The sequence below is a fragment of the Mastigoproctus giganteus genome, chromosome 8 (assembly GCF_048544385.1).
Source record: "Mastigoproctus giganteus isolate SK-2022 chromosome 8, ASM4854438v1, whole genome shotgun sequence".
In the NCBI taxonomy this organism is placed as follows: Eukaryota; Metazoa; Arthropoda; class Arachnida; order Uropygi; family Thelyphonidae; genus Mastigoproctus; species Mastigoproctus giganteus.
Window position 1 is genome coordinate 162,975,724 of NC_143582.1, and position 26,926 is coordinate 163,002,649.

General features: G+C 35.9%; 1 protein-coding gene across 1 annotated transcript in view; it reads left to right on the forward strand.

Moving 5' to 3' along the window:
* Positions 1 to 26,926, forward strand: part of LOC150081973 (uncharacterized) — a 50,007-nt gene that overhangs the window by 12,932 nt on the left and 10,149 nt on the right. The window contains exons 3-4 of the mRNA XM_090379025.1: positions 14,722 to 14,816; positions 20,936 to 21,028. Of these exons, the coding sequence (XP_090235151.1) occupies positions 14,722 to 14,816; positions 20,936 to 21,028 (188 nt within the window). The remainder of the gene's footprint in view (positions 1 to 14,721; positions 14,817 to 20,935; positions 21,029 to 26,926) is intronic.

A 26,926-nucleotide genomic window follows, 5' to 3' on the forward strand; every position in this document is an offset into this window, starting at 1 on the left:
GCGTGAGATATTAAGACTGTACAATTTGAGTTTTCCTAGGAATGCATTAATGGCTTCTTTGCTAGATATTAAATCACAATTATGTCCTTGCTGCAGCTTATTAAGAGAATTCAATTTTTCAAACACATCTGAGAGGTAAAATATGTCTGTTTTCATGGCAACCAACTGTTTTTCAATCTCCTTTTCGTTTAGAAATGATACAACACTGTCCCAAAGGACGACGAAGCGACGAAGACAATTGCCTTTAGACAACCATCGCACCTCTGTATGCAGTACAAGACGGTCAAATGCTTCTTCATTTTCATCACAAAATTTGCGAAAGAGACGATCTTGAAGAGCATTAGCCTTAATGAGGTTGACAGCTTTTATTTCAAGAGTTAAGGCTTCATGAAGAGGTACGCTCAATCTCTTCGCCACCAGATGTTGGCGGTGAATCACGCAATGTATGCAAAATACTTTTGGCAACGCATTTTTTAAATGAGTGATAAACCCTCTGTACCTACCGACCATGGAAGGAGCGCCATCAGTAGCACAAGCCATTAAATTTTCGAGTGGAATATTTTTTTCTCTAAAATAAGACTGGACTTCCTTAAATATTGTTTCACCTTTAGTATCTGTTTTGAGGAATCTTGCAAAAAGCATTTCCTCTCTGAGTTGATTATCATCCATATATCTTACATATGCCAAAAAAAGTGCTTCATTGCTCATCAAAGTTGATTCGTCGAGTTGCATTGCAAACTGTTTCACTCGTAACTGAGCAATAAGTTAATTTTTTACATCTTCAGACATTTCATCAATGCGTCTGGATATGGTGTTATTTCTCAAAGGAAGGTTATCGGTAATTTCATTACAACTGATATCGAAGGCAAGATGACAGTTTCACCAATGCTATGTGGCTTTCCAGATTTTGCTATTATTTTGCTGATTTCATATGATGCTAATAAACCGCTATCTTTATTGCTTGCTTGTTTACTAAAAATCTGATCCAATTTGTTTCTTCCTTGAAAATTGTCTCGTAGTTTTCGGAAATACTCCACTGATTTATTTTTCTTTTCTCTGTGCCTTGTCTCCAAATGGTGACGAAGCTTACTTGGCTTCACGCTATCATTAGACAGCACAGTCATACATATAAGACACACTGGTTTTGTGATATTCTCTGGTGATTCAATAAAACCATACGACAGGTATTCAGTCAAATATTGTCTCGTTTTCTTCTTTGCATGAGCCATGGGTAATCTGAAAACAATAATATTATTAACCTCAAATATTTAATGTTGGAAATGCTTGTAGGTACTAATGGAAATATAGTTCACTAGAACAATAACATTCAATAACACAAACAATAGATTTCACCACGACGATGCCGATTACTCACTATAGAATGAAATGACTGCCTCTGACTGACTGACTGACTCTTTCTAGATTAGTCGGTGCTTAAATGTTTTCTTCTTCGAGAATTTTCTATGGAAAGAATTTTTTTTTTTGCGTCAACTGAAGAAGGTTCCAGAAAATACGAATATCTTCTAACTGCGAATTTCTAGACTTTTCTATGACATTAGTTTATTTTATTAATTTTTATTTAACAAATTATTTTATTTATAATATTTTATCATGAACCCCTTAGCTCATATTATGGACCCCCGAAATACAATTTTTTTTTCCTGTGGACCCCCTGAAAGCTTCTATGGCCCCATGGGGGGTCCATGTGGACCCCGGTTGGGAAACGCTGGTCTAGGCGAATAGCGGCTGTTAAAAGTGGAGAAAATAAGTAAAGTACGTTACAAACACTGTGACTGAGGTACGTGATGCTATTTGTTTATTTATTAAAGCTCAAAAGATTCCTGTTTTAATAAAATAAACAAAACATTGAGTGAGCATCACCTTGTGAACAGTGAAGTAAAATCAATGACTTCTATATATTATTAGTTATTAATTAGTAACTTAATTAATTAGTTGTCAATTAGTAACAAGATAATTAGTTATTTAATTTTCACTTCTATTAGTCACAGGAAAAGAAAATATCAGTTAATTAAAGAAATAAAAATCGGACGAGCCCGAAATTTAATGCATTCTGTATATTATCTAACTTGTTATTACTGTTAAGAATACTTTTCAAAGGATTGTTCAACCTTCAAAAATAGTTCTGTAGTCAAAATTCTGGCATGATAACATTGCATACTGTGTAGACTTGCACTGGCTAATTGAAAATGATTTTCAAAGACTCATCTTTGAAAATCTTCACGTCGATTCATCTTTTGGTTATAAACTGCCGTTTGTGTGAGATACAAATGAGTATCGTGAGTATATCAAAAAAAGTTAATATTAAATTTTAGTTTTCCGTAATTTTATATTAATTATTACTGTTAACTTTAGTTAATATTAATATATTATATATTAATAATAATTATATATACACTGAGTAATCACTGAATTATGACCACGTACGTAATACCGCGTTGAATCACCGTTTGCACTTTAATACCAATTGAAAGAAAGCACGTTATTTCACATTTCTGATTAATATAATAATCGAATGGTAATAATTCGTGATTTTCATTCATTAATTAATAATTCATTAAGTTTGGTAAGCTTCTCGAGTTTCATATGGGCAAACAGAGAACATTTGTTTTCTGCGCATACCCCATATTGCAAATTCATTCCTCCAACAAGCGCATGGCAACAAACATAATATACATTGCTTCAGCTACAATATACAGTTATATGGATGGTTAATGTGATATGTAGCCTACCGGGCTACATATCACATCAACCCAAAGGTGGCGGGTTCGAATCCCGCTTCGAGGTTGGATTAGAGTAAAATGCAAAAAAAATTTGGAGGTGCATTATGGTCACAGAAGCCGATCCGCCAAAAAAAAAAAAAAAAGTGATATGTATTTAATAAGAATAATTGCCGCATTTTTATTTGTCCGATTTTAATGAAATTTGAGATACAGTACTTCGATCAATCTTTCTAAAGGAGCCAAATATAAAATATCATGAAAATACCTGATGAAAACAACAAGCGATTTAAGTATATATATATTCTAATAACTGTGTTAACATGCCCGAAAACACTGTTTGTTTATTAATGGGCACACTATATTTTAATATCCCGAACAAGGTTTATTTTGATCTTAGGCAGAACGAAAATGGCACAACCCTCAAAACACTTCTTTAACAAAAATTAATTTTATTAAAATTTTTTGATAACTTGTTTCTCTGAATCATGATCTGAATATCCTTGTGATTTGGAAGAATAGACATCTAGTCTATCATATGCACTGCATTTAAAGAGCTCCTGTCATAAAATAAATACACATCTGCCTTTGATATCTTTATTTTGAAGGGATGCTTGTGCAGTTTCCTGCTTATTAGAAAGCTGCGTCATTCACATACTCAAACGACAAAATAAATGGATAAAAATAACGAAATAAAGTAACTTTGAATGCAAAAAAAACAACTAAATTTTATGATAAAAACTGGCGCAGTTATGAAAAACACACGAAAATCTAAAAGGGACTGTGAACCAACCTAAATTTTCTTATTTTTATTTTCTTTTGTTCATTTGCGATTATCTTGAGCAGAATATTCAGTTGAATCAGAACAGATTAAAAAAAAAAAAAAAAAAAAAAAAAAAAAATGCAGGTAACTGAAAACTGCTGAAATTTCTGCATAGCTAAGAGAGTCTTAAGTTAAGATTTCACACAAATTCAGCCTTTTTCATAGAAATACTTTTCAATTCAATTTTTAACTAGTATAGGCCAGTCATCGGGAAGGAAGGAAGCTTAGTATTCAATATAATAATAGCATTTTTAAAAACTTTTATTCGTATCTTATCAAGCTATGCTTGCTTTCTGCTGCATACAGCAAGCATAGCTTGATAAGATACGAATAAAAGTTGGAAGTTGCACACTTGACTTGCACCTTCCCCCCTCCCCCCTAAATTTTTGCGTTGTTCTTAATTTTTTTTTTAATATACGTAATAGAAAATATACGGCCCTACTGTTTTTCGGAGAGGCATTAGACTTAATTTTTTTCACTGACTTATGGTTGGCACACGTTGAAAAATATCACTTTAGAATAAATTGTCGCATCTAATAAAAAAAAAAAAAAAAATATATATATATATATATATATATACCCTTAAATGTGACTATTTCCCCCACCACGTCCAAAAATGGATATACAGTACAGTGTATATATAAAACCAAACCAGTTTGTTCTGCAGCATTTCGTTCGGAAGTACGTACATCTGTGAATACGTTTTTACATAAATGAAGTGAATAAATCAGAGCATCGAAACCAACCTGTAGATGAAAACCTGAATTTCAATTCAATCGTAAATGTGTTTAGTTGAACCTCAAGATGGCGAAATAAGTAAGTAGGTGGAGCAATCACTGGCGCTAGAAATCCAGCTACACCCTTGATTCGATATGTATGAATCATAATGAATTTGTAAATTCTTCTAGCTTCAGCCATCTAGAGAACAAAAGGAAATTTATTTATTTATTCGTTTTTGGTGAAAGAAGACTCAAACCCGGCTGACATTCACTGAAGTGTATATGAACTGCAATCGAGAACAGTCATCAGATGAGCACCTCTTATCTGCACGACCGCAATCACACAGGCACGAACATGAACAAACTTCGGAAGCTTATTCTGGACAACAGGTACATTGCTGTGAGTGAAGTTCTATGAGACAAGTTTTTACATATAGAGGGGGGGATACATCGAGAAGACCGCGCCTAATATGAAACGGATAAGACTTGGCACAATGCGATAAAAATTCCTGTCCACTATTTCAGAACGAAACTCATTTCTTTCTACAGCCCACAGATGTATAGCAAAACGTACATAATGGAGACTCATAATTATATAATCTAGCCCTTTCAATTATGAAAAGCTTGTGTGCATCACCGCACTAAGGTCACTATATTATTGTCTATATTATTGTCTTGTGCATTAATGCGAACAGAGAAAGATAAAATTAATGTGCTATTACAATTACATTTCTTTTTTTCTTTTTTTAGCTAAAAAAATGAATAAAGAAATAAAATAACAACTAAATACAGATATGCAACTTACAGCAGACGAGCTTAAACATGCACATGATTCAAATAATACAGTTAAATGTGTAATAAGACCGAAATTAGCTTCAATTATCAGCAACTCAATTGATCGAAACGGTATATTTGTACTTATCAAACTGGAACGGAATAAATTAGCGCTCTGTATGAGAAGTAGAATCAAATAACGTGAGGTGGTGTAAGCACCTATGAAATTAAGGAAGTGTATGCATAGTTGGACGAGTGCCAAGAAGGTTCGCGAACTTCTGTGCTGGGTGGCAGTTTCGTCAGACCTTTCCCATAATGTAGTGGAAAAGAATGCTACTCGGAGATCAGTAATACTAAGAATTTCTGATCTCTGAAAACATACCGAACAGTTCATTCCAGTTAATTTAAACATTTTAATATAATTCCTCGGGCTAATCATTAATGTATCCCACTAATTTGTGTCTTATACGAAATTTTCGTAAACAGCCCAGTTAAATAGCTAATATAATCGTAATCCTGCTAGTCAGCAGAAAATAATGTACGCCAAACTATTGCTTGTTGACAACCTTTTGAGGTATTAGAATTTAAAATGATAGCAAAAGAGTGACGAGAATGAGAGAGTAAATACATAAATAGCTTAGTATATAAAACGAATTGTGCCTAATAACCAATCACTGGTTAAAGTAACATTAATTAAATATATAAGTAAATCCATGTAAATATAGTAATATATAAATATATGATAATTATGTTAATCCCTTGGCATTACTTACCGTGATGTGGAACTTCTAGTTTCCTGTATATGTAGTATACGGTAAATTTGCAAATGAAGATTATTTAACAAATATTTGACTGACTAAAGAAACTTCAGATTTCGTTGCCTTAAAGTTGCAATAATACAAGTGGAGAATACAGTGATAATCTGTGATGAATCATTCTATCAAACAAGAAGCAACCTCAGTAAGTTTAATTGACGATAATGATCATCAATGATAGAAGTCGCTTTTCAGGCAGGAAAGAGCTCGTCTTAGACGAAATTATAAGGAGATTACAATTAAAGACAAGAAAAGAAGTAGATCCATTCAAAAAGGTATGATAGTATCTTCTCACATAGCGGATATGTCTACTGGGCAGAGGGCTGAAAGAGTGAGGCACCGAAAATCAACTGTTGTAAACGCTGTATGCCAATGGAAGTCAGAAGGTAACCTGACCATTCGTCATTAATGCTTCCAGAGCATGTTGAATGGTGAAAGGAAATTAGAAAGCGCTCTTAATGAGTTAATTCGAGACTCAGTTGGCAGATTGGGATAAGTGTAGGACCAAAACTACCATCAGAAAAATACTTCACAGAATGGATTATCATAGTTGTGCAACTGCTCAATAAGCTAAAGCTGTCTCCCAGCAAATGCGGTCACTGCTTAGCATAGAGCGGAGAAAGGAAGTACTATAGTGATAAAAAATGATATACGAGTCCCGGAATTGGATGAACGCGCCTGAAGAACGGTTTTGGTTAGATTGTACTGCTCCAACAATGAAGTTTGGTGGTAGTAGTAAGATGGTATGGGCCTGTTTCAAGTGGTTTGGACCAAGTTCAAACCAAATTTTTTTTTTAGAATGCGTACAGAGAAAGCCGTTTCGAAGTTTTAATTCCAACGTACCATTAATTCTCTTTCTGCGTGTGAACACTGATCGAAAATAATGGTTACATTCAGGATTAAAATTTTTTTGGAGTCGGCTACTGAGCACAAGTAGGGAAAGTATGGGAGGGAACAGTATTTGTTTATAACACGGAGTCAGCCATACCCCAGAAACGACCTTGCATGCAAAGTATGCTTCACTTCTTCGATCAAGTGGGAAAGTAGGCTACCTAAAAAAGAGAAGCCGGTTTTTATATTCTAAAAAGCAATTCACTCAAACGTTCCGCTCTAAGCCATGATCTGTGAGGCGTGAAATAGTTTTAACATATTAAAGAAAAAATTATCTTCTCTCCCCTAATACTTTGAATATGTACTATCCGCTGAGGCCAATTGCTGTCACTTGTTACTGACAGTTTATAGAGGGAATGGAATATTAAAATATATCCTTTTTATTTATGTGCCTCTAGTACCAATCAGCGATGAATAAAGATCTCCGACCATTGGTGTTCTAATTTTTGACAAACAGGCTGGAATTAATTAGGCTAGGGCATCTTTAGATTTGAAATCATTACAGCTCCTCAGTACTGCCCCCCCCCCCCCCCAAAGTAGTATAGCGATTAAAAACTCTAGTAGAGAATGCCAGAAGTTGAAATATTACTGGGTTTTTCGAAGTTCCCCACGAATCATACCGAGAGAAAATGGTCGAAATAAAAATAATAACAATACAAAATAAAATTAAATAAATAATGATAATAATATCTTTACAGTAATAATTTAATTATTTAATATAATTAATTTAAACAGTAATTAAAATTCAATTTAATGAAATATTTTAATAATCAATAACATTATTTATTAATACCGACCATTTATTCAATATGTGCAAAAATCAGAGCTAAAATGTTTCCGGTAATGAAATTGATATAACTTGGTAGTGCAAATTATCAATTGTACTTTTCGAAAATCCTGACTTATGTTTACTGCAAATTACCTGAATCTCATATTACAAAGCGCACTGCAATATGAAATTGCCTTACTCAACAAATACACAAAACTGCCCCCAAGGAGCCATATTGCTATTTATTCTTAATGAGGGCCATTCGTAATTAATAAAAAAGAGAATACAAAGTCTCTCTTTTTTATTTAGACGTACAAAATAGTGCATTTGCACACTAATGATACAACCAAGTTTTATTCAAGAGGTTACATAAATATTAATAAATATAATTCATGTCATTAGTGAAATCACAACGAAAACAATATCATAAAGGAAAATGTGCTTTACAAATCACAGCCCTATTGGTAGACAAAATGCAGCATCCAGATTTCTAATTAAAAGTGAACCATTCAAAGTTTTCTGACCCACATATTCGTATTTAGTGCTGTAGCGGTTAAAAAGAAGAAGTGGACCACTTCCTTTGTTTAACGACCGATTTTCCATTAAACCACGGGTTTTCATAAATGAACATAGTAACAAAAGTGATGTGAAAATGATAATTCCAATTTTAGCAAGCTGACCTACGCTCAGGATTTGAAAAGCGTTTTACCAAAGACCAAGTAAAGAGGGGGGGGAGGTGAACTACCGGTATAGGTCCACCTTTGAAACACTAAAAAGACTGATATCGAGTATCCTAAGTTCGAATTAAAAGCACATGCTTAGGGTTAAAAATACATAAATTAATACCAATATATTTACATTATATATTTGTAGAAGAATAAAAGAAATTTAACTTAATATGATATGTAGAACACTTCCGTATGACACCCTCCAGAAATTAGAAAACGAATATAACATTAACGCCAAAATGATTACAGTAAAAAATTAAATTGAAAACAATTAAAGAATCGATTGAACACAATTAAAAATTAATTTTAAAAAAATTAAAAAAGTTTAAAGTAAATTTTGAAAAACGATTTTTCAAAAGATTGTTTAAAGGAAGGAAAACCCTCTTTTCAAAATTTACGTTAAACTTTTTAAATTTTTTAAAAATTAATTTTTAATTGTGTTCAATTAATTTTTAATTGTTTTCAATTTATTTTTTACTGTAATCATTTTGCCGTTAATGTTATATTCGTTTTAATTTTGGAGAGTATCATATGGAAGTGTTCTACGTATCATATTGAGGTAAATTTCTCTTATTTTTCTACAAATATTGAAATCAACGTAGAACATATTGAGCACCATAGGGTTTACAATTTAAAATTTACATTATATACTCTATATACTTTTATACACATAGGCCGCCGTAGCCGAGTGGTCAAACCGCGAAGGTACAAAAGTCTACATGATGTGAGTGACCGTAGTTAAAGTTTCGTGACTACTAAATACGGTAATGTTATTGTATTCTCTCCATCTTGTGAACCCCTCTGATCTTATATATTCGACCCGGAATATAAACACAAAAAATGATACGTTGTTTTTCAGTTTTTAATACCATCAGAAGAAGATGAACAGACTTTGTTCAATCTTCATCAGATAAAAGCAATTCATGGAATTCGTTGGGCGTTATGTTTTCGGGTTTACTTTTTGGGTTCTCGAAATGTAAATATTTCGTGATTGTCAGTTGCTTATAGCAAACGCGCTTCTGTATTGCGGCAGTATTTTCGGAGGAACTAATTTGCAGTTCAGCAGTGGTGGATCCAAGATCGGGCGATTGGGTAATTGTTCCGTCCTCCCTCAAGAGCCCGAGCAGATTATAAAAAATTCAATTGTACGTATTGTTACGATATTAAATTATATGGTAACATTTCGCTTGGTATGCATATTATATAAGGAATGGTTAAAAATCCGAGATAAATTCAACCAAACTCGAGCCTAGTTTTCAATTATGTACTGTCAATGGCCCGGTCTTGGATCCACCACTGCTGTACTGCAAATTAGTTCCTCGTGTATATCTTCTCTCCTAGAAAAAACAGTCTTGATCCACCTCTGTACTAAACAGACAACAAGGAATGGCTCGGTTACATAATCATAATTTCTCATGTACATAGAGCATCAGTAAAAGCAATTGTCAAAACCTACAGTATGCCTATAGGTTTTGGTCTCGTGACCTACATGCGGGAATACTATATACGCTTTGCACTTTCTTTACAGTTTGCTATGGCGTAACAAAACTTTTAGAAGAGCAGGAATAATTGAATTAAAAAGCAGACAGCACAGCGTTCTTGATACAAATTTTACTGTAAACACCACTATGTGAGATGCTAAAATGACTATATAAAGGGATTCTACTTTGTACGACGACAGCACGAATGGTAAAGACAAAAACAAAAGTAGACTTACCTAAAGACTTAAACCAAGAAAATGCCAAATGACTTTTTCTTGGTTTACCGGACATGTGCTTATAGCCCAAGTTAACTTGTAAACTACTACTAGAAAAATACATTTCTATGACATGATATGCATTGTTATTCGTATAAAGTTAAAGTTGTCTCAAAACAAAAATGCAATTTTGTAGTTAACGATGTCTGACACTGAGCTCTCGATATGTGTTTCTGACTTGGCCAAGGACCTTTTGCATCTAAAGTGTTACACAGTCCACAGATTTTTGCACAATGTCATCAGGAAGTTTGCCTAAAATGGTTAGGATTTTTCCTCCTAGTTTATTAGGCGACTTTGGGTGACTTTTGTAAATCTCTTCCTTGGCTCAACCAAGACATGTTTAAAATAGGAAACAAACTTTAGCAGCCCTCTAAAGTATACTATGCCATACGAATTTGCGCATTCTGGACCACGCACCCAAAAACTTCAATGTAGCTAACCAACAAACTAGATGTATTTTAATATGTGAATGATAAGGCTGTTCTTTGGTATGTTTAAAAGTTCAGTGCACTCTGTGCAACATGTCAACCCTATATGTGCATTCAAGATTTCAGACTACATTCATTAAACATATTACTCACTTCTGCATTTGATGCTGTTATCTTGACGCATTACAAGCAACTTGTCCTCCCTTTATTGGATTATGGAATCGAGTCGCTTTACCAGATGCATTAACTCTCGAAAGAATAGAGATAAGGTGCATCCGGTTTCTTCACTATCGAGCTTGTTGGGAACACTAGTGCAGATCATTACATGCTGTAGGAGCGTTACGGACTCATAGTGTTGTTGGCGTGATACGTATATTACACATAATTCACCTGTTTGATTCATATTATTGTCATTACACCTTTTCAATATCCGAATTCACTGCAGGCATCGTACGATCTTCGCCCTGATAGTTTACAAAACTTCTCAAGGTCCATTTGTTACGCATGGCGTATCAGTATTTTTCTGTCTCCTTGTTTATTCAAGGATACCGGCCATTAACGAGTAAAGCTGGTCGGAGTTTTATTTAGATGCGGCTATGATTTTTATTTAGGCAACTGCGTTTGTATACGTTTTTATATATACTATATGTGAGTTTAAGAATGTTTATTTAATTTTATGAAACTGTATATCCACAAATAGATCATTCCATATGATGTGTGCTGTTCAAATACAGAGTTTATTCTATCTGGAACATGCACCTAATTCAGGAACGATGGCGACTCCATAACGAGGAGCATTTGATATGTTCGTGACCTGAGTATGAAAAGGTTGTGTTGCAGTGTTAGAAATTTCTGTACTTAATATATAATTCAGTACTTAAAATAGTAACACACTAAGTTTCATGCAGTTTCAATAATGTATGTTTTAATTACAGGTCCTAAAATCAACAAAGTTTTGTGAATGAGGAAAGACGGAAAAAAATTAATCACCTTGGAGTCATCCAATATTTCGGAAAAAACGGGACTAACGCCAAAATTCATGGAGATATGTTTGCAACATTGGGAAGGATGCCGCTTCCTATTCCATGGAAGCTGCATGGAAATGAGCAGTAGAATTTAAACTAGGGAGGGAGAGCCTGAATAATGACCTACGCTGTGTGCGACCTGCAATATCCATCAGTCCAGAATTCGTTGACAGTGTTCATAATCTGGTCACGAGTGATTGCCCAATGACAGTTCTGTACTTTGCTAGCGTCTTGGGCATCTCATTGAAAAGTGTGTACCACATAATAACAGAGGTTCTAAGTAATGTAAAAGGTGTCAACATGATGGGTACCAAAGTTCTTGAAAGCAGATCAAAAACGCACAATAGTTGTTCAAGTCAAGTAAACATTTGCATTGTTTTCAAACAAATCCAGCAAATTTCCTTGCAAGATTTGTGGCCATGGATGAGACGTGGGTCCATCACTTTGATTCAGAGACAAAGGAGTAGTCCAAACAGTGGAAACAGAGCTCATCTCCCCTTCCAAAGAAAGCGAAGTCGATTTCTTCTGCTAGCAAGGTGATGACATCAGTTTTTAGGGATGCCGAAGGAGTGTTGTCAGTGGATTACCTTCAGAAATTCCAGAGTCACAGGGGTATATTACGCAGACTTCTTGAGGCGTTTGCGTGAAAACATCAAAGGAAAAATTCAGCAAAGGAGTCTTGTTCCACCCAGACAACGCACTTGCTCACAAGTCTGTCACTGTCATGGCTGCACTGTATGTGCGAGGTTTTGAAATCTTGGAGCATCCCACAGATCTAGCGCCACTGGACCTTCGGCTATTTCCAAATTAGGAAATAGGCGAAGTAACCGACAGTGATCATTGCTGCAGTGGATGCATTTCTGGAATCCCCAAAGAAGACTTTCTTCGCAGCTAGAATCAACGAATTGCAGCATCGGTGGCAAAAGCGTATCGACTCCAAAGCATCATATTACCAAACTCCTCAAATAAACGCTTCATACTCAGGCCGTGAACTTTTCAAACTCCCCTCGTATATGTATCAGCATGGTGTCGAATTTCGGTATACATAAAAGCTGGGAAGAATCCTTTTATTATGAAGACTTCTATGTAAAAAAAAATGTGACAAGCTAATGTGTGCCTGTAATGCTCCAGTATGGGCATTCATGCGAATTACATTCCATAGAGATTCTTGTTTACGTACTAACGTTTTCACTGATACGATTAATTTTAATTTTTTCCTGACATAAACACCCATTCCCATTCATGTGACATACGTTTATGACTAACAATCACTTTTCGAAATATTAGCTTTCATTGCCGAACAGTAAAGCCTTCGGTTTTTGCCGTTTAAAGGAGCTAAATGATGCGAAATTTATCATATGGTGTTTAAACAGTTGTTTATCACATAAAAAATTGGGCTGGTAGACCAGTCGAAGTAGCAATGCCTGATCGGTTCAACTTGTTAAAGAACTAATTCAGAAGGACTAACGCATTAGTTTCGATAAAATTTGTGATGAAATGAATATCAGCCATAGGCCAGTGGGGGTTGGCTGAGGGGTCAGCTTCCCCAGGTCCTGACATTGTGAAGAGGGGCCCAGAAGTTGAGCCCGACAAAAGGAGGGCCAGTCTAGTGAGACTGTTTTCTCCCACGGCGGTGCTGACTCTCGATGCCACAGGTCACGACAGACACACCAACTTTAAGAAATATAAATCCTTAAGAAAAGATTTTGTATACGAAAATAAAGATCCAGCTTTCTTTATTCTAAATTAAAGATTGATAATATAACGGAACGATAAATTATTTACATCGTTATAAAATTAATAAACTGTATTTTAAAGTTATTTTGCCTCGATATGTTCTAAAATAACAAATTTTTTTGATCAGTTATGCAGTACTTAGAGCGCCTTTTCCATTAAAAAAAAAATGTATAGTATTAATGAGCGTGAAAGGTCAAAAGTGATTAATGTTACTTACAAAAATAAGTATTGAAATCAAGCATGGCGAAAAAATAAATCTAACAAATATAAAATAAATGCTTGGATGAGGCTCCAACCGAAAATAAAAAAATAACTATGAAGTTTTCGGCGAACCAGGCTTTCCTCGTCTTCTGTGTTTGCCTATCTAGTCGCGCAGGCCGCATGTGTACATAAGTATAATGATTTGGTAGGAGATCGGAGAATATTTAAAAGGACGCTTCTGTTGTTGTTGTTGTTGTCCTCTGCTAGTTCATGAGTTTAGAAATTAGGTATTTGGATATGCTCACTCACTACAGTTCGGCGCCTGACTATGTTAGCTTACTAAACCCGGACTGTGTGAATAGTTCCCTCTGGCATCAGGCTGTTGTAGTAGGGTTTTAAGACCATCAGCTACTAAGGCCATGTTGCTCTGTATACACTTGTCTGTAAATTGCGTGTGTTCTATGATCGATTTTCTGTTTTTCTGAACTAAAAACAGAGTTTCCAGGAGATAAAAACCATGATACTCTTTCCTGAGGCCGACTAACTTAGCCATGTTGTGAAAAGGGCCCATAAAAATTCCTCACGTCATCTCGAACTCAGGTCTTTTCTACCCGGTGTGGGGAGGACGGCGATTCTACCTACTGGACTACCTACAAGAGCCCCAGCAGCAGGCATGCTTTGTGATGATTGGAAAGGCCAAGCGTTTATTTCATCATGAATCAACCTGTAGTTCAGTTCTGTAGAAAACTCTTTCTGTGAGTGGGCCTTTTCACATAATCCGAAGTAAACAATATGTACACGTACCTTTGAAACAATATGTCGCCTTCATGGCCAAAAACTTATACACTGTCACTGGAGGGACCGAAGTGTCCCCAGGCCAGAAACCGAATGACGAAATGAGTATTTTTTTTTTTTAATTTTTAAGCAACCTTACTACTTTAAATAGACTCTGATGTGAAACGCCTGTTTTTTAGGAAATCCGCACTAAAAGTCTGTTAAAAGAGGGGAAAAAAATTCTGCATTTCAAAACAAATAAAATATAACGTTTCTTTAACAGGAACGAGCTCAATTTCGTGGAGAATTATAATTTTATTCTCCATAAAAATTTATAGAGAATAAAAGTAACTGGGCTGAAAGCTCACCATATCTTTGTTCTAGAAAATTTGAGAATTTCAAAATGAACTAATCCTTGTAAAGTGTAATAATACAAAAATACGGAGAAATTGATAAATATTTTATGTTATTTACTAGAATTTATTCTGGTTTTGGTAATTAGGTTTCTTCTGAAATATTTTTTATCTATTTGTCTCCCTCTAGTACGAAATTTGCTTATCATGTGTTCAGTCATATCATTTGTATTAGCAGCCGTACTACTTGCCGCCTCCATAATGTTAATGGCAGCTCTACGAAAGGTAAGTATATAAAGCAAAACATACATTTTTTTTTCCCGTGTTTCAACTCAAAAACAAACATCACGAAAAATTGTCTTGAAAATTTTATTATACTCTAAAATATACACTACTGCTAAAAGTCATAATGGGGCACATGTAGTTATGAACAAAACGTATGAATTTAAGAAATTAATAGGCCCACACATTTGGCCGTAATGACTATTTCAATGCGTGGTGGAAGACTTTTATTAATTTCTGGTAGAAAGCTGGTGGTATTGTGCTCCACTCCTCTTCATTTCTTTAAAGCATTTGTAAGACCCACTGACGAAGTTAAGAAGAGGGCCATCTTAGCCTTGCAGTAATTCTGACTTACAATTAGTCCCAAAGATGCACAATTGGGTTGAAATCGAGTCCATGCAGGCCACTGAAATGCTCCTATGTTATTCTCCTCAAACAATGCGTTCACACTTCTTACTTTCATAAAATTTTCACAACGCAGGACACAGAATTGTCCTGAACATCAGTGTAGGGCTCAGCAGTCATAGTTTCTTACATTGCGGCCAATGGACTTAGTCCATATCGTGAGAACTACCTCCAAACCATGACACCCTGACACCCCCTCTTTCCCCTCCTCCTCCCAACTTCTCATTTGGGACAATGCACTCAGGTAGCAAGTGTTCTCCAGGTATCCTCCATACCCAAACGTCCATCAAAATTGTAAATGGCTGCAGTGTGACTCTTCGTTCCACAAGAACAATTCCACTGCAGGTTTGGTGTGCCTTGACTAGGCCAGGAATATGTTATCAAAGGCTAAAGGAGCTGCTCTTCCGTTGAAATTCACACCATGCAGCTTTCCACACATCGTAGAAACACTCGTAGGCTTTTCTGTGGCTGCTCGAAGCTCCAAGCTCGCATTCTCTAAAGATCTATTAATGAGATGAACTAGCGCCCGCCTCATGTTAGTTACTATTTTTGGCATTCCTAGTTGTTTTTTTTTGTATTCACTGTTAACCCTGGATTTTTATTTCTTCAACACGTTACCAACTATCAACCTGGAAGTATTTAATTCCTGCGAAATTGCACGCAGAGACATCCCCCTCACATGAAATCTAACTATTATTTCCCCCCTCCGAAACTCTGTTAGCAGTTTTCGTGTGATCATCGTTTAGAGTGCGTGCTGTGTGGCCGTGGATAGGGGATTGTGCGTGTGTGTGTTTTTCAAACGTGTGAGCGCATGCCCACACGCTTGAAAAGAATTCCGCAATAACCATTGTTCACTTTTACTACAGGCAAAATATTAGCATGTAGCCATACAAAATTTATTTCAATTACATCTTTGTCCCATGACTTTTGGTAGAGCAATGTATATACGAGTGTTGCCAGGGTTGCCAACCATTCGGTAATATATAGACAATTCGTAAAAGGCAGTAATATATATATTTTTTTAGGGTTTTAAAAAAATATAGTGTTTCAACTAAAAGGTAGCGAGGTCTACTAGTTTATTTTTACGTTTAGGCTCTTTAGACCTTTTTTTTTTGTAGTATTTTAGCAAACATTTTTGAATTTGATATAATTGAATTTGGGTATCGATTTTATGACTTCTAAATTTAAATTTTGCTTATCAAATGGTTTTTTTCTCAATGGGAAAGTTGCTGTTCGTTCGATTAACATCTACTTTAACCGTATGAACTGTCTAATCAAAACATTATGATTACCCCAGTGTTTTCGCAATTCGGCCGTTTTGCCCAGCCTGGTGTCGCACATGTCACGGTGAGAACCGGTAAATGTGATAATGTAGGTTCGTGTCATGCAATCCATACGAAGTAACTGATCGACTTGGGCAAGTGACATGATCTGACGGATTTCGAAAAAAAGGGATGATTGTTGAGTAGTTGAAGGATATCAGGATTACGGAAACTACGAATCTTTCTGGGCTGTTCGCGGAGTGCTATAGTAAAGGTGTTCCAAGAGTGGACTGATAGTAGACAGAGAAACTGTCACCGGGGCGGCGGACGCCCGCGCCTCAGCGATGGTTGTGGCGAATGTAGGCCCGACTTGTATGAGCTGATAGACAGAAAACGGTGAAACAGCTGACCATGGACCAAAACATAATCTGTCGCCCCGCGCTCTCTTCCAACAAAAACTTCTATTATTTATTTATTATTTTATTTTTATTTTATTTTTTATTTTTTTTGGCCCTCCCTGGTAGGCTCAGGCGACTCTAGGATTGACGGTTGACCCCGCCAGAGCATCTAATCCCTACTACATGGCCCGGCTCACCGCACCTAGTACAGTAACTAAGGCTCGATGGTTTTCCAACGGTCCCTAGACTAATAGGCCAGATGAGCAATTACACTGCATAAACCACATATCACTCACATTAGGTGGCCTTTAGAATACTGTATACAACACAAGAGAACTGATCACAAAGTTGTGGAAAATCACCAGTGCCGCTTAACCCTAAACACTATGTACTATGACCGTGGACTTTGTCTGTGTGAGTAGCACAGTGGTTATAATCACCGTCCCTCACACCAGGTAGAAAAGGTCCAGGTTGAGTTAGCAGATCTCAAGCGTATATAGCGAGGTTCATTCTTTCCCGGAACCTCGGTTTTTTCGTCCATAAAAAAACTGGCAAATCGACTAGAGAACAAACGCAATTCTTAGGTGAACTTAATATGAGATTTTTTTTTTATTTTTATTATTATTATATATATTTTTTGACCACGGACTTTAATTAGGGGACGACAGCGGTGTTTCCAAGAATGAAAGCCATAGTATGATAATAAAAACCCAGCTATAAGATAGCTGTGTTTCATTCAAAGTCCTCTTCCAAAGAGAATTCGGGGGTTCGTGCCTGGATGATAATAATCAATTTTGACCAATTAGGATGCATAAATGTTCAAAGAAGTGCCAACATGCAAAGTCACAATATTCCACTACGTATAGGCCATATACATAGAATGCCAATATTTTGCTTACAAGACTATGACATCCAGACAAAATCGAGCGGAGAAACAAACAGACTTCTTATACATTAGCATTAGTAGAGGCATATGATGCAAGAAAGCAAGCTTATGCAGCATCAGCCAAAAATAATAAAAAAATTAAAAAAACCCTCCCATTTCACCCCTCCGTCCGTTCCAAATAAATAAATAAATAAATAAATAAATTTTCTGTTTATACTCCGGCACGACAACCAAGTCAGTAGAGTTTACAATAAATCGTCAATACAAATATTCATCGTATTTAGTAGTCACGGGCTTGAACTCCGGTGCATTCAAGGAACGCGTGCTATGCACTCTCGCTCCTGACCACTGGGCTACGTCAGGCCTGATACCTGTCCAGCTCAGCCTTAAATTTATTTAGGCTATCAACTTCCACAGCAAACGATGGAAGTCTGTTCCGCCAACCAACTACTCGCTGGCCACAGGCAAATTTTGGCACATCTGTCCTAGATCTGTCTTTCCGCAATTTCAATTTACGCCCTCTCAGGTGATTATTCTGAGCAAGAGAAACAATCTCATCAACACTGAGCATGCTCAAACCATTCAAGGCTTTATACACCTCAATCAGATCACCTCGCAGGTGCCTAGTCTCCAGACACTGTAAAATTTGCAAAGCTTAACCCTTTCTTCGTAAGAGCAACCCTTTGTTTAATTCACTAATCTTGTTGCCCTTCTCTGTACTTGTTCCAACAGCTCTACAACTTTCTTAAAATGAGGCCTCCAGACCTGTATACAGTACTCAAGGCGTGGCCTGACCATTGCCTTATACAAGGGGATAATCACCTCCTTATCCCTGCTAAAAAAATTCCTGTATATCATTGACAAGACACCATGAGCTACTCTTGCAGACCGTCTGCACTGCTCAGAAAACTTCATATCTGACTGCATAATTACCCCCAGGTCCTTTTCGTTCTCTAGACCACTGTCAGTGTAGTACCACAGAGTTGATACGTTACTCTGGGGTTACTGCTTCCCATATGTAGTACTTTACATTTGTCAATGTTAAACTTCATTTGCCACCTCTCGGCCCATCTGCTCAACTTTTCTAGGTCCTGTTGCAGCAGTGTACTGTCATTAGTGTCCTTAACAACCATGCCACCCTTCGTATCGTCTGCAAACCTGGACATTAAGCCTGATATACCATCATAAATATCATTTATAAATACAGAAAACAACAATGGACCCAACACTGAACCCTGAGGGACTCCACTAATAACATTAGTCCACAATGAGCAGTGTTCATTGATTACCACTCTCTGTCTTCTCACACTCAACCATCCCTTTATCCATAGCAGCAATTTGTCTCCAATGCCACAGTGCTCCAATTTGTTCAGCAGCCTTCATGTGCAACAATATCAAGAGCCTTTCTAAGATCCAAATATATGATATCAAAGTTATTCCCTGCATCCAGTTCCTTTGTGACCACATCATAGTATCTAATCAAATTGGTCAGGTAAGACTTTCCCTTAACAAAACCATGCTGTGTCCGAGCTATAACTGAAGTCTTGTCTAGATGATCCTGCAGTGCTTCTTTAACCAGTGCCTCCAGTAATTTTCCTGGAACAGAAGTTAAACTAACAGTTCTATAATTACTTGTGTTGCCCTTTGATACTCCTTTGTGAATTTGGGTCACATTTGCACATCTCCAGTCCATGGGTACCTCCCCTGAGTCCAAGGAAGTTCTCATAATTATGGCTAAGGGTTTGCCAACTTCCTTTGCTGCCTCCTTTAATATAACTGGACAGATCCCATCTGCCCCGGGTGCCTGTTTTATGTTTATCTTCAACAATTTCTTCTCCACTTTGCTCTCAGTTATACAAAATCATCTAGCTCACTGCCAGAGTTTAACTCACCTCTGGCACTCCCCTCCCTGAATAACTCCTCATGTGTGAATGTAGATGCAAAATACTCATTTAGTTTGTTAGCCACCTGAGCAGGATCATCAACAGTTGAACCATCAATATCCAGTGGACCAATCTGATTCATTCCTTTCCTTCTAGAGTTTACATAGGTAAAAAAACTCTTTGTTTTTCTTTGCAACCTTTGCCAAAGATTTCTCATAATCTGCCTTTGTCTGCCTAATGTCCTTTGTGACTTGGTTACAGACCAGCTTAAATCTATCATAGGCTTCCATGTCACCCATTAATTTATATGTGTCCCATGCATTTTTCTTCTCTGCCATATGTCTCATTAGTTCATCTGACATCCATTTAGGCCTAAACCTTGAACAATATTTCTTAGTTGGTATGTAAAGCCTAGTAGATTCCAAGATAAATTCTTTGAATGCTTCCCATTTTGAATTTTCTGTTGTTAACATCATCAGTTGGTCTCTGATGATATTACCAACAAAAAATTGTTAACATCAATTTTCTGTTGGTGTTAGAATTTAAATACTGTCTCAGACCACTGTAGTCTCCTTTAAGAAAGCAAAAACCCTTCCCTTTACCCCTGATGGTAGTTACTTCTTTGAGTAAATCCCACTTCAGCACACTGTGATTACTGCCACCTAGTGGTTCCTTTATCTGCAGATTCTTAATGCATGAAGAATCACTACTGATAATCAGATCAAGAGTATTACTCCCTGTAATTGCCTCCCGAACATGCTGATGTAGAAAACAATCATCCAATAAATTCACAAAAGCCTTGCTAGTGTGTGAGTGACCAACCCACAAATTCCAGCCAATATCTGGGAAATTAAAATCTCCCATTATAAGACTCTCTGATTTACTGGCCCACTCTATTTCCTTGTACAGTTTCTTATTATACTCATCAGAGTCATTAGGCCTATAACACACTTCTACTCTCAATTTTGATCTCCCAATGCTTATGTCACACCAAACTGACTCGACACTGCACTGTCTAGTGATGTCGACTGGCTTCACTTCCTTGGATTTTATGTGTTATACATGTATTTCTTATACATGAATGCCTTCATGTATAAGAAAATTTTTGCTCTGAAAAACTGACAATGAAAATAACAGATAGAAAGGGAGAGCGTGTCACAAATATATAAAAATGGCATTTTTTGTAGTATCTGGAAAAATTTCTTTTAAAGCATGTTATGCTTTAAGACCTTAGTTACAAGCTGTGTTGATTATTTTACCAACTAATTAATTTACTTTTACTTTACAGGAACATGAAAAAAAATTTCGATTATGGTTAATTGCAATGTTCATCTTTACTATTTGGAGGTTTATTGCCACATTCTTTCGCTCTGTGGCAAATGTAAGTACTTTAAGAGTGCATATTACTAGTCATTCATTTAGTAAAGTCATTAAAAACACAACAAAAAAAGTTGTATAATTTAAAATTTTTTATTCATATCCATAAACCAAATTAGGAATAAAAGTTCTGTTTATACTTTAGCAGGACCAGCAGGTCAGAGGAATTTACAACTACTGTAATCATTTTGACAATAAATAAATATGATCATTAACAATATACAGCAGTCACGTAGGCTCGAACCACAGTAAAAATTCAAAGGCATATGCAATTGGACTCCCGCGTTAGCCAATTCGGCTACGTCAGAACTTATTGAATTTTTACGCAAATCGTTACCCTCAGAGACACTAAAGTCTCTCAAGATCAAGTGAACTACACAGCATCACTGGCCATCTTATTTATTATACTCAATTTTGATTGACTATTTTTATCATATTGGCCACAGTTGCCCTTGTGTCGTGAAATTTTTTATAACAACGACAACTATTTTCATCTTATATTGTAGTCCTCACGGTCCTTCCCTACCCATTCCACCCTTTCCGGGTAGAATAGGCGTGGTTTGAATCTCGTCAATAACACGAGGAAATTTTATTGGCTACATTCACTCTGTGGCTGAATTAGCTGGTCTCAGACGAAGATAACAAGGTCTTTCCTCCACAAAACTCGGGTTTTTCGTCCAGCAAAGCAAGCAAACCGACATACGAGTGATACATATGGTTGTTGGATGAGGTTGTTCACGGGTATCCTAATATGATATTCTTTTTTATCCACATACTGTAAAATGGTTATTCTTCCTACACTGTTGATTCATGGAATGTGCAAAGGCAATACGTTGATGAAATCGTACTTGGATATATGATATGGATAACCTGTTGAAGTGACCATCTTTATTCTACTCGAAAATGTTAAAAGCTTATACAGTATTTGTATCTCAGGAATCTACTTCTCCGAAGGCATGCCTTCACAGTTAATTCTATAATTTGGCTATAAAGTATTTAAGGGCAAAGGCCTCATGCTACGAGGTAGAATGACTAATACGTAGGTTAGTGCAAATGCATCATTTTAACATAGCTATCTACCAAAGTAGTTAAATTAATTAATTAACTTAATTAATTAAATTGGCATCGTTTTGGTTATATCTCATATTGTGTTTGGTTATATCACACAATATGAGATATAACAAAACGATGCCAATTTAATTAATTAATTTAACTACTTTGGTAGATAGCTATGTTAAAATGATGCATTTGCACTAACCTACATATTAGATATTCTATAATTTGGTTGGTAGAGCACAGGAATGAACAGCAATGCAAAGTACAATACAATAGCAATTCACCTCAAGAAAATTGGCTGCTCAATTCTGCAAAGTGGGTCACAACAACCACAACGAAAAGTTCGCAGTTGGAAGGTTGCAAAAAATAACTGAATCTTTTTTCCATAACCAGCGCACCTTGAAGAACTTAATGGCTTATTAAAAGTAGAGTTTTTATTAATATGCTATAATCAATAGACAATTTGTTAGGAACATTACCCTAGCAATGTTTAGGTGTTGTATACGCTCCCTGTTCGTAGCAGAAAAGCTACGATAAACCCCACAAGATAACAGCAGAATTGGACAGTTCTCTTACTCTGACGCACTAAGTAATTTGAGAGAAAGCTTTCATATTCAGTAAGTGCAGGGGGGGGGGGTGTTAAAAATTTGTACAACCCAAATATCTGCAATTAAAATGTATTACTTCTTTTATTATCGGATTATATAAGCAAGTAATTATAATAACTATAATGATAATAAATAATTAGACAAATTATAATATCCATCTTCTTATTGAATACATGCGCCAACTCTTTTTATCATATTCGATTACACCTTTCTAATTTTTGAACGTATATTTTCGCAATTTCATTTTCAATATTGGCTTTCAGTTTCTCCAATAAGGATTATTTTTATACACTTTGCCTTTCAACAAGCACCACAAATAATAATCCAGCGAAATTTGAGAACCTTCGGGGGCCACAAATTTTTAGAAATACGATAATCGAGAAAGCCCCTGAGAATTACCACTGTCACTAGATGTGTGACAAGTCGTTCCATAAGTTCGTCATGCTCGAATAAACTGTATTAAATCCCAGTATACGTTTCCGTTAATGGGTTCTCGAAGAAGTAAGGTCTAGTTACCCGGCGAAGTGGAACGGCATACCACACCCCAGTTTTTTGAGGATGTAAGGGCGATTCATGAAAAACACGAGGGTTGATAACTACTCAAGTGGAACCAAGCTTCATCACTGAAGAAAATACGGTTCAAAATACCAATTCCATTCGAATAAATAAAGGTACGAAATCAGCTAAAATAAAGCAATCTTTTTTCTTTATGTTCTCTAAGTTCATGCATTAACACTAGATCTTTTTCTGGATTTATGTAACAAGCAAGTAGTTCAGTACATCAATATGATAGTAATGGAAGCCTAACTTTTAAAGTACTTTGTGTACTTGAATAAGAAATACTGGTTTGCGATAGAAATCTTTTCAGTGATTATTTGGGCGATAGCAATAAATATTGACTAATATCTTCAAGTTTTTATTCGTTTAGCAATGAAGGGCTCCAGTGCTTTTTTTTTTTTTTTGTCACGAACGTTATCTGTTTTACACAAACAGGTTACTAATCATGAAACTGTTGATTTTTTTTTTGGTACTGGTGAATAGGGTATACTTTTTCTCAAAATTCGACTTTGACCCTCACATACGATTTAAAGCAAAAGTACTGTTCGACTGTAAACACACGCTCAACATTGAATGTCATGATGATTTCGTCACGAACAAATCGGTACATATCAGTTTGTATAAGTATAACCACTATTCTGTATACAATATTGCCACCGAAGTGCTTTTTCAAGTTTTTTTTTTTTTTTTTTTGATAGTTGTTGGCGCATCGGCATCTGTGGCCATAATGCACCTCCCAAGGTTTTTGCAGTACTTTGATCCAAGCCCGAGGCGGGATTCGAACCCGCGACCTTTGGGTTGCCAGGCAGGTACTTTACCCACCCGGCTAGCCCGGTCGGCCCTTTTTCAAGAATATCCATAGTTACAAAATGAGATAAATTACTTCTTTCATTTTGGGCTGCTCGAATTTTGAATCACCGTGTACAACTACATATTGTCAATCTCAGGTTATCTAGCAAGTAGCACGTAAACCACAGTTATAACAATTATAATAATACATCTCTAAATTGCATGTGTTTTTGGTCGGCTTGCCTGTTCGCTGGACGAAAAAAAGTTTGTGGAAGAACAAATACATGCTACCCTCACACGAGACAGACCAACTCGGCACGGCGTGAATAAAAGATCCAATGGAAGTGAACCGGGCTTGAACCCCGGTTCACTCAAGGAACCGCGTGCTATGCACTCTCGCTCCTGACCACTGGGCTACGTAATACATTTTGTAAAGGCTTTAAAATAGGCAACCAAGAACATATCCCGTAAGTGCTTAGCATTTAACTGTTATAAAAAAAATTATAATATAATTTAGTTTAAAATATAAAAGTGCTAAATGAAACAAACTGAACTCCCGACTTCAAATCAAACGGGCGAAATCAAGTCATTTAGCTTCTGCTTCGTCTATCTCAGTGATCACGATTACATTTTTTCCCCTGAGAGATCAGTCTATTATTATTATTATTATTATTATTATTAGCCATATGGTGCAAGGAAGCCTGAGGCTTATGCTGCACTAGCCAAAAAAATTCTGAGTAACCCTGAGAGATAGAGAGAGCGAGCGAGAGAGAGAGAGAGTCAGCCAAGAAAGAGAAGAATGATGATATCCACCTCAGGACCCTGGATGTGCCAAGCCCATACTCACCAGATGTGAGCCCATATCTAGTCTTCTCACGTAGAGTCTCCTTTTAAAGATTTTCACTATAAAAATATTATACTCAACAAAATAAACTCAATCAATTTATTCTCATTTAGAGAGCAAGTAACACTCTTCAACTCTGAAAGTATGCCATCATATCACTCATTGGCTGGAACAGTGGCATAATTCAAAAATCGTAATTCTGAGATAATCGTTGAGGAAAATTTGGCTTTTAAAATTAGTTTGTTTAAAATTTAATAAATTGTGTGATTGTTGAAATATATTGTGATTCATCTCATCATACCCAGTGGTACTCAAAATTAGGCTGGCTTGGTGAATAGTCCCTTATGGGTAACCAGAATACTCGAAAATTTAACCCCCCCCCTTTGAGTTGTGCTACTATTGCACCAACAAACACTCAAAATTTGTGACTTGAGTCTCCTAAAGATTGAAGGTAATTAGGATGAAGAACAAAAAAAAAAAAACATTAAACAATAGTTTTATTTATATTCAATTTATATTCATAAACTCAAGAACATGTTTGAACTACATGTTCATGATATCTAAAAATGTCTCCAAAGGTTTTCTTGTTTTACTAGCTTTAACTTTTTTAACATCTTTGAGAACATAATTGTGGTAAAGCATAAATAAGAACAAGAAGTCAGTACGGAATTATTCATGTACAAAAAAACAAAATGGAAGAATCATTATTCTATAATTTTCTATAATAATGAGTTGCACAGTCACCCTCGTTTTGCGTATGACCTACAACAAGAAATTTGCATTGCATTACACTCCAATACTAGCACAACTCAAAAAGGATCACTATTGCACGGACCGCGCTCCATTCAGTCCCAAGGTTGGAGCACACTGAAGAAGTGCCATTGTTGACGCTTCTCGATGCAGTAAAAACTCAGATGGCATAACGACATTTGTGTCACGTAGCGAGATAATATTGATCTCACTTTATACTTTTATTGCATAAATGTAAAGTCCACTGTCCCAACCTCATCAGTTGTATTAAATCAAAAATTATGAATTTTTAGTTGTGTCACTATTGCAGCCAATGAGCGATATCATAGTTACAATTTATCATCATATGGAAATGTGGCCCAGGCTTACCGAAAGTCCGTAAGCTGCCCTCCTCCAGACCAAGCAATTTTTTCATATTTTTCAAAAGATCACATTTACGAGGTGCAACATACGGGGCGCTTCAATTAAAGGGCACCAGGGTATATTTGTCTTACTTTTCGGTATAGACTATTTGATATAGACTATTCGGTATAGATAAACAAAAGCCTGGACGTTTTGTCGTAATTGTGTAAAAAAAATGTGTGCTAAAATTAGAGTAACTATTGCCGTTTAGATTTTATGACTTACAGATTTAAATTGTGTTTAATCAATTGCTTCTTTCTTAATGGAAAAGTTATTTTCCATTCTGGATTTATTTGAAAACGTCATCGGTGTACTACTGAAACAAATCAGTTTTATTTCAATAAAAAATGAAATAAAATAAAATCAGTTTGCGTTCGTTTCATGCTGAAGAGAGAACAATTTTTACATTAAGCAAAAAACAACTAATAGGAAATTTTTAAATTTATAAATAGTAAATTCTAAACAATAATATTTAATTTAATTTTAACATCAAATACATTTTCAGCCCAAATATAGTAATAAAGGACCAGATGACAAATAGCCTAAACTTAAAAACAAGCGAGCTTATACCTGGTGCCTTTTAATAGAAACACCCTGTATACTGTACAATACAGTACACACGATTTATTCGAAAATGTCATCAGTGTATTGCTGAAACAAACCAATTTTTTCAAGAAAAAAAATAAAAACAACTGTGAACATGGCAAGATGCGAAATAACTGTCCTTACATAACAAACGTCGGTACCAAAGAGTAAACTTCGCATTTGACCGGGTTTTTTTTTTTTTTCAAATAAAATCAGTTTGTATTCGTTTTAGAAATATACCCATGACCTTTTTAGACTATACTGAAGAGTGAGAGCAACTTTTCTATTAAGCAAAAAACTGTTAATTAGG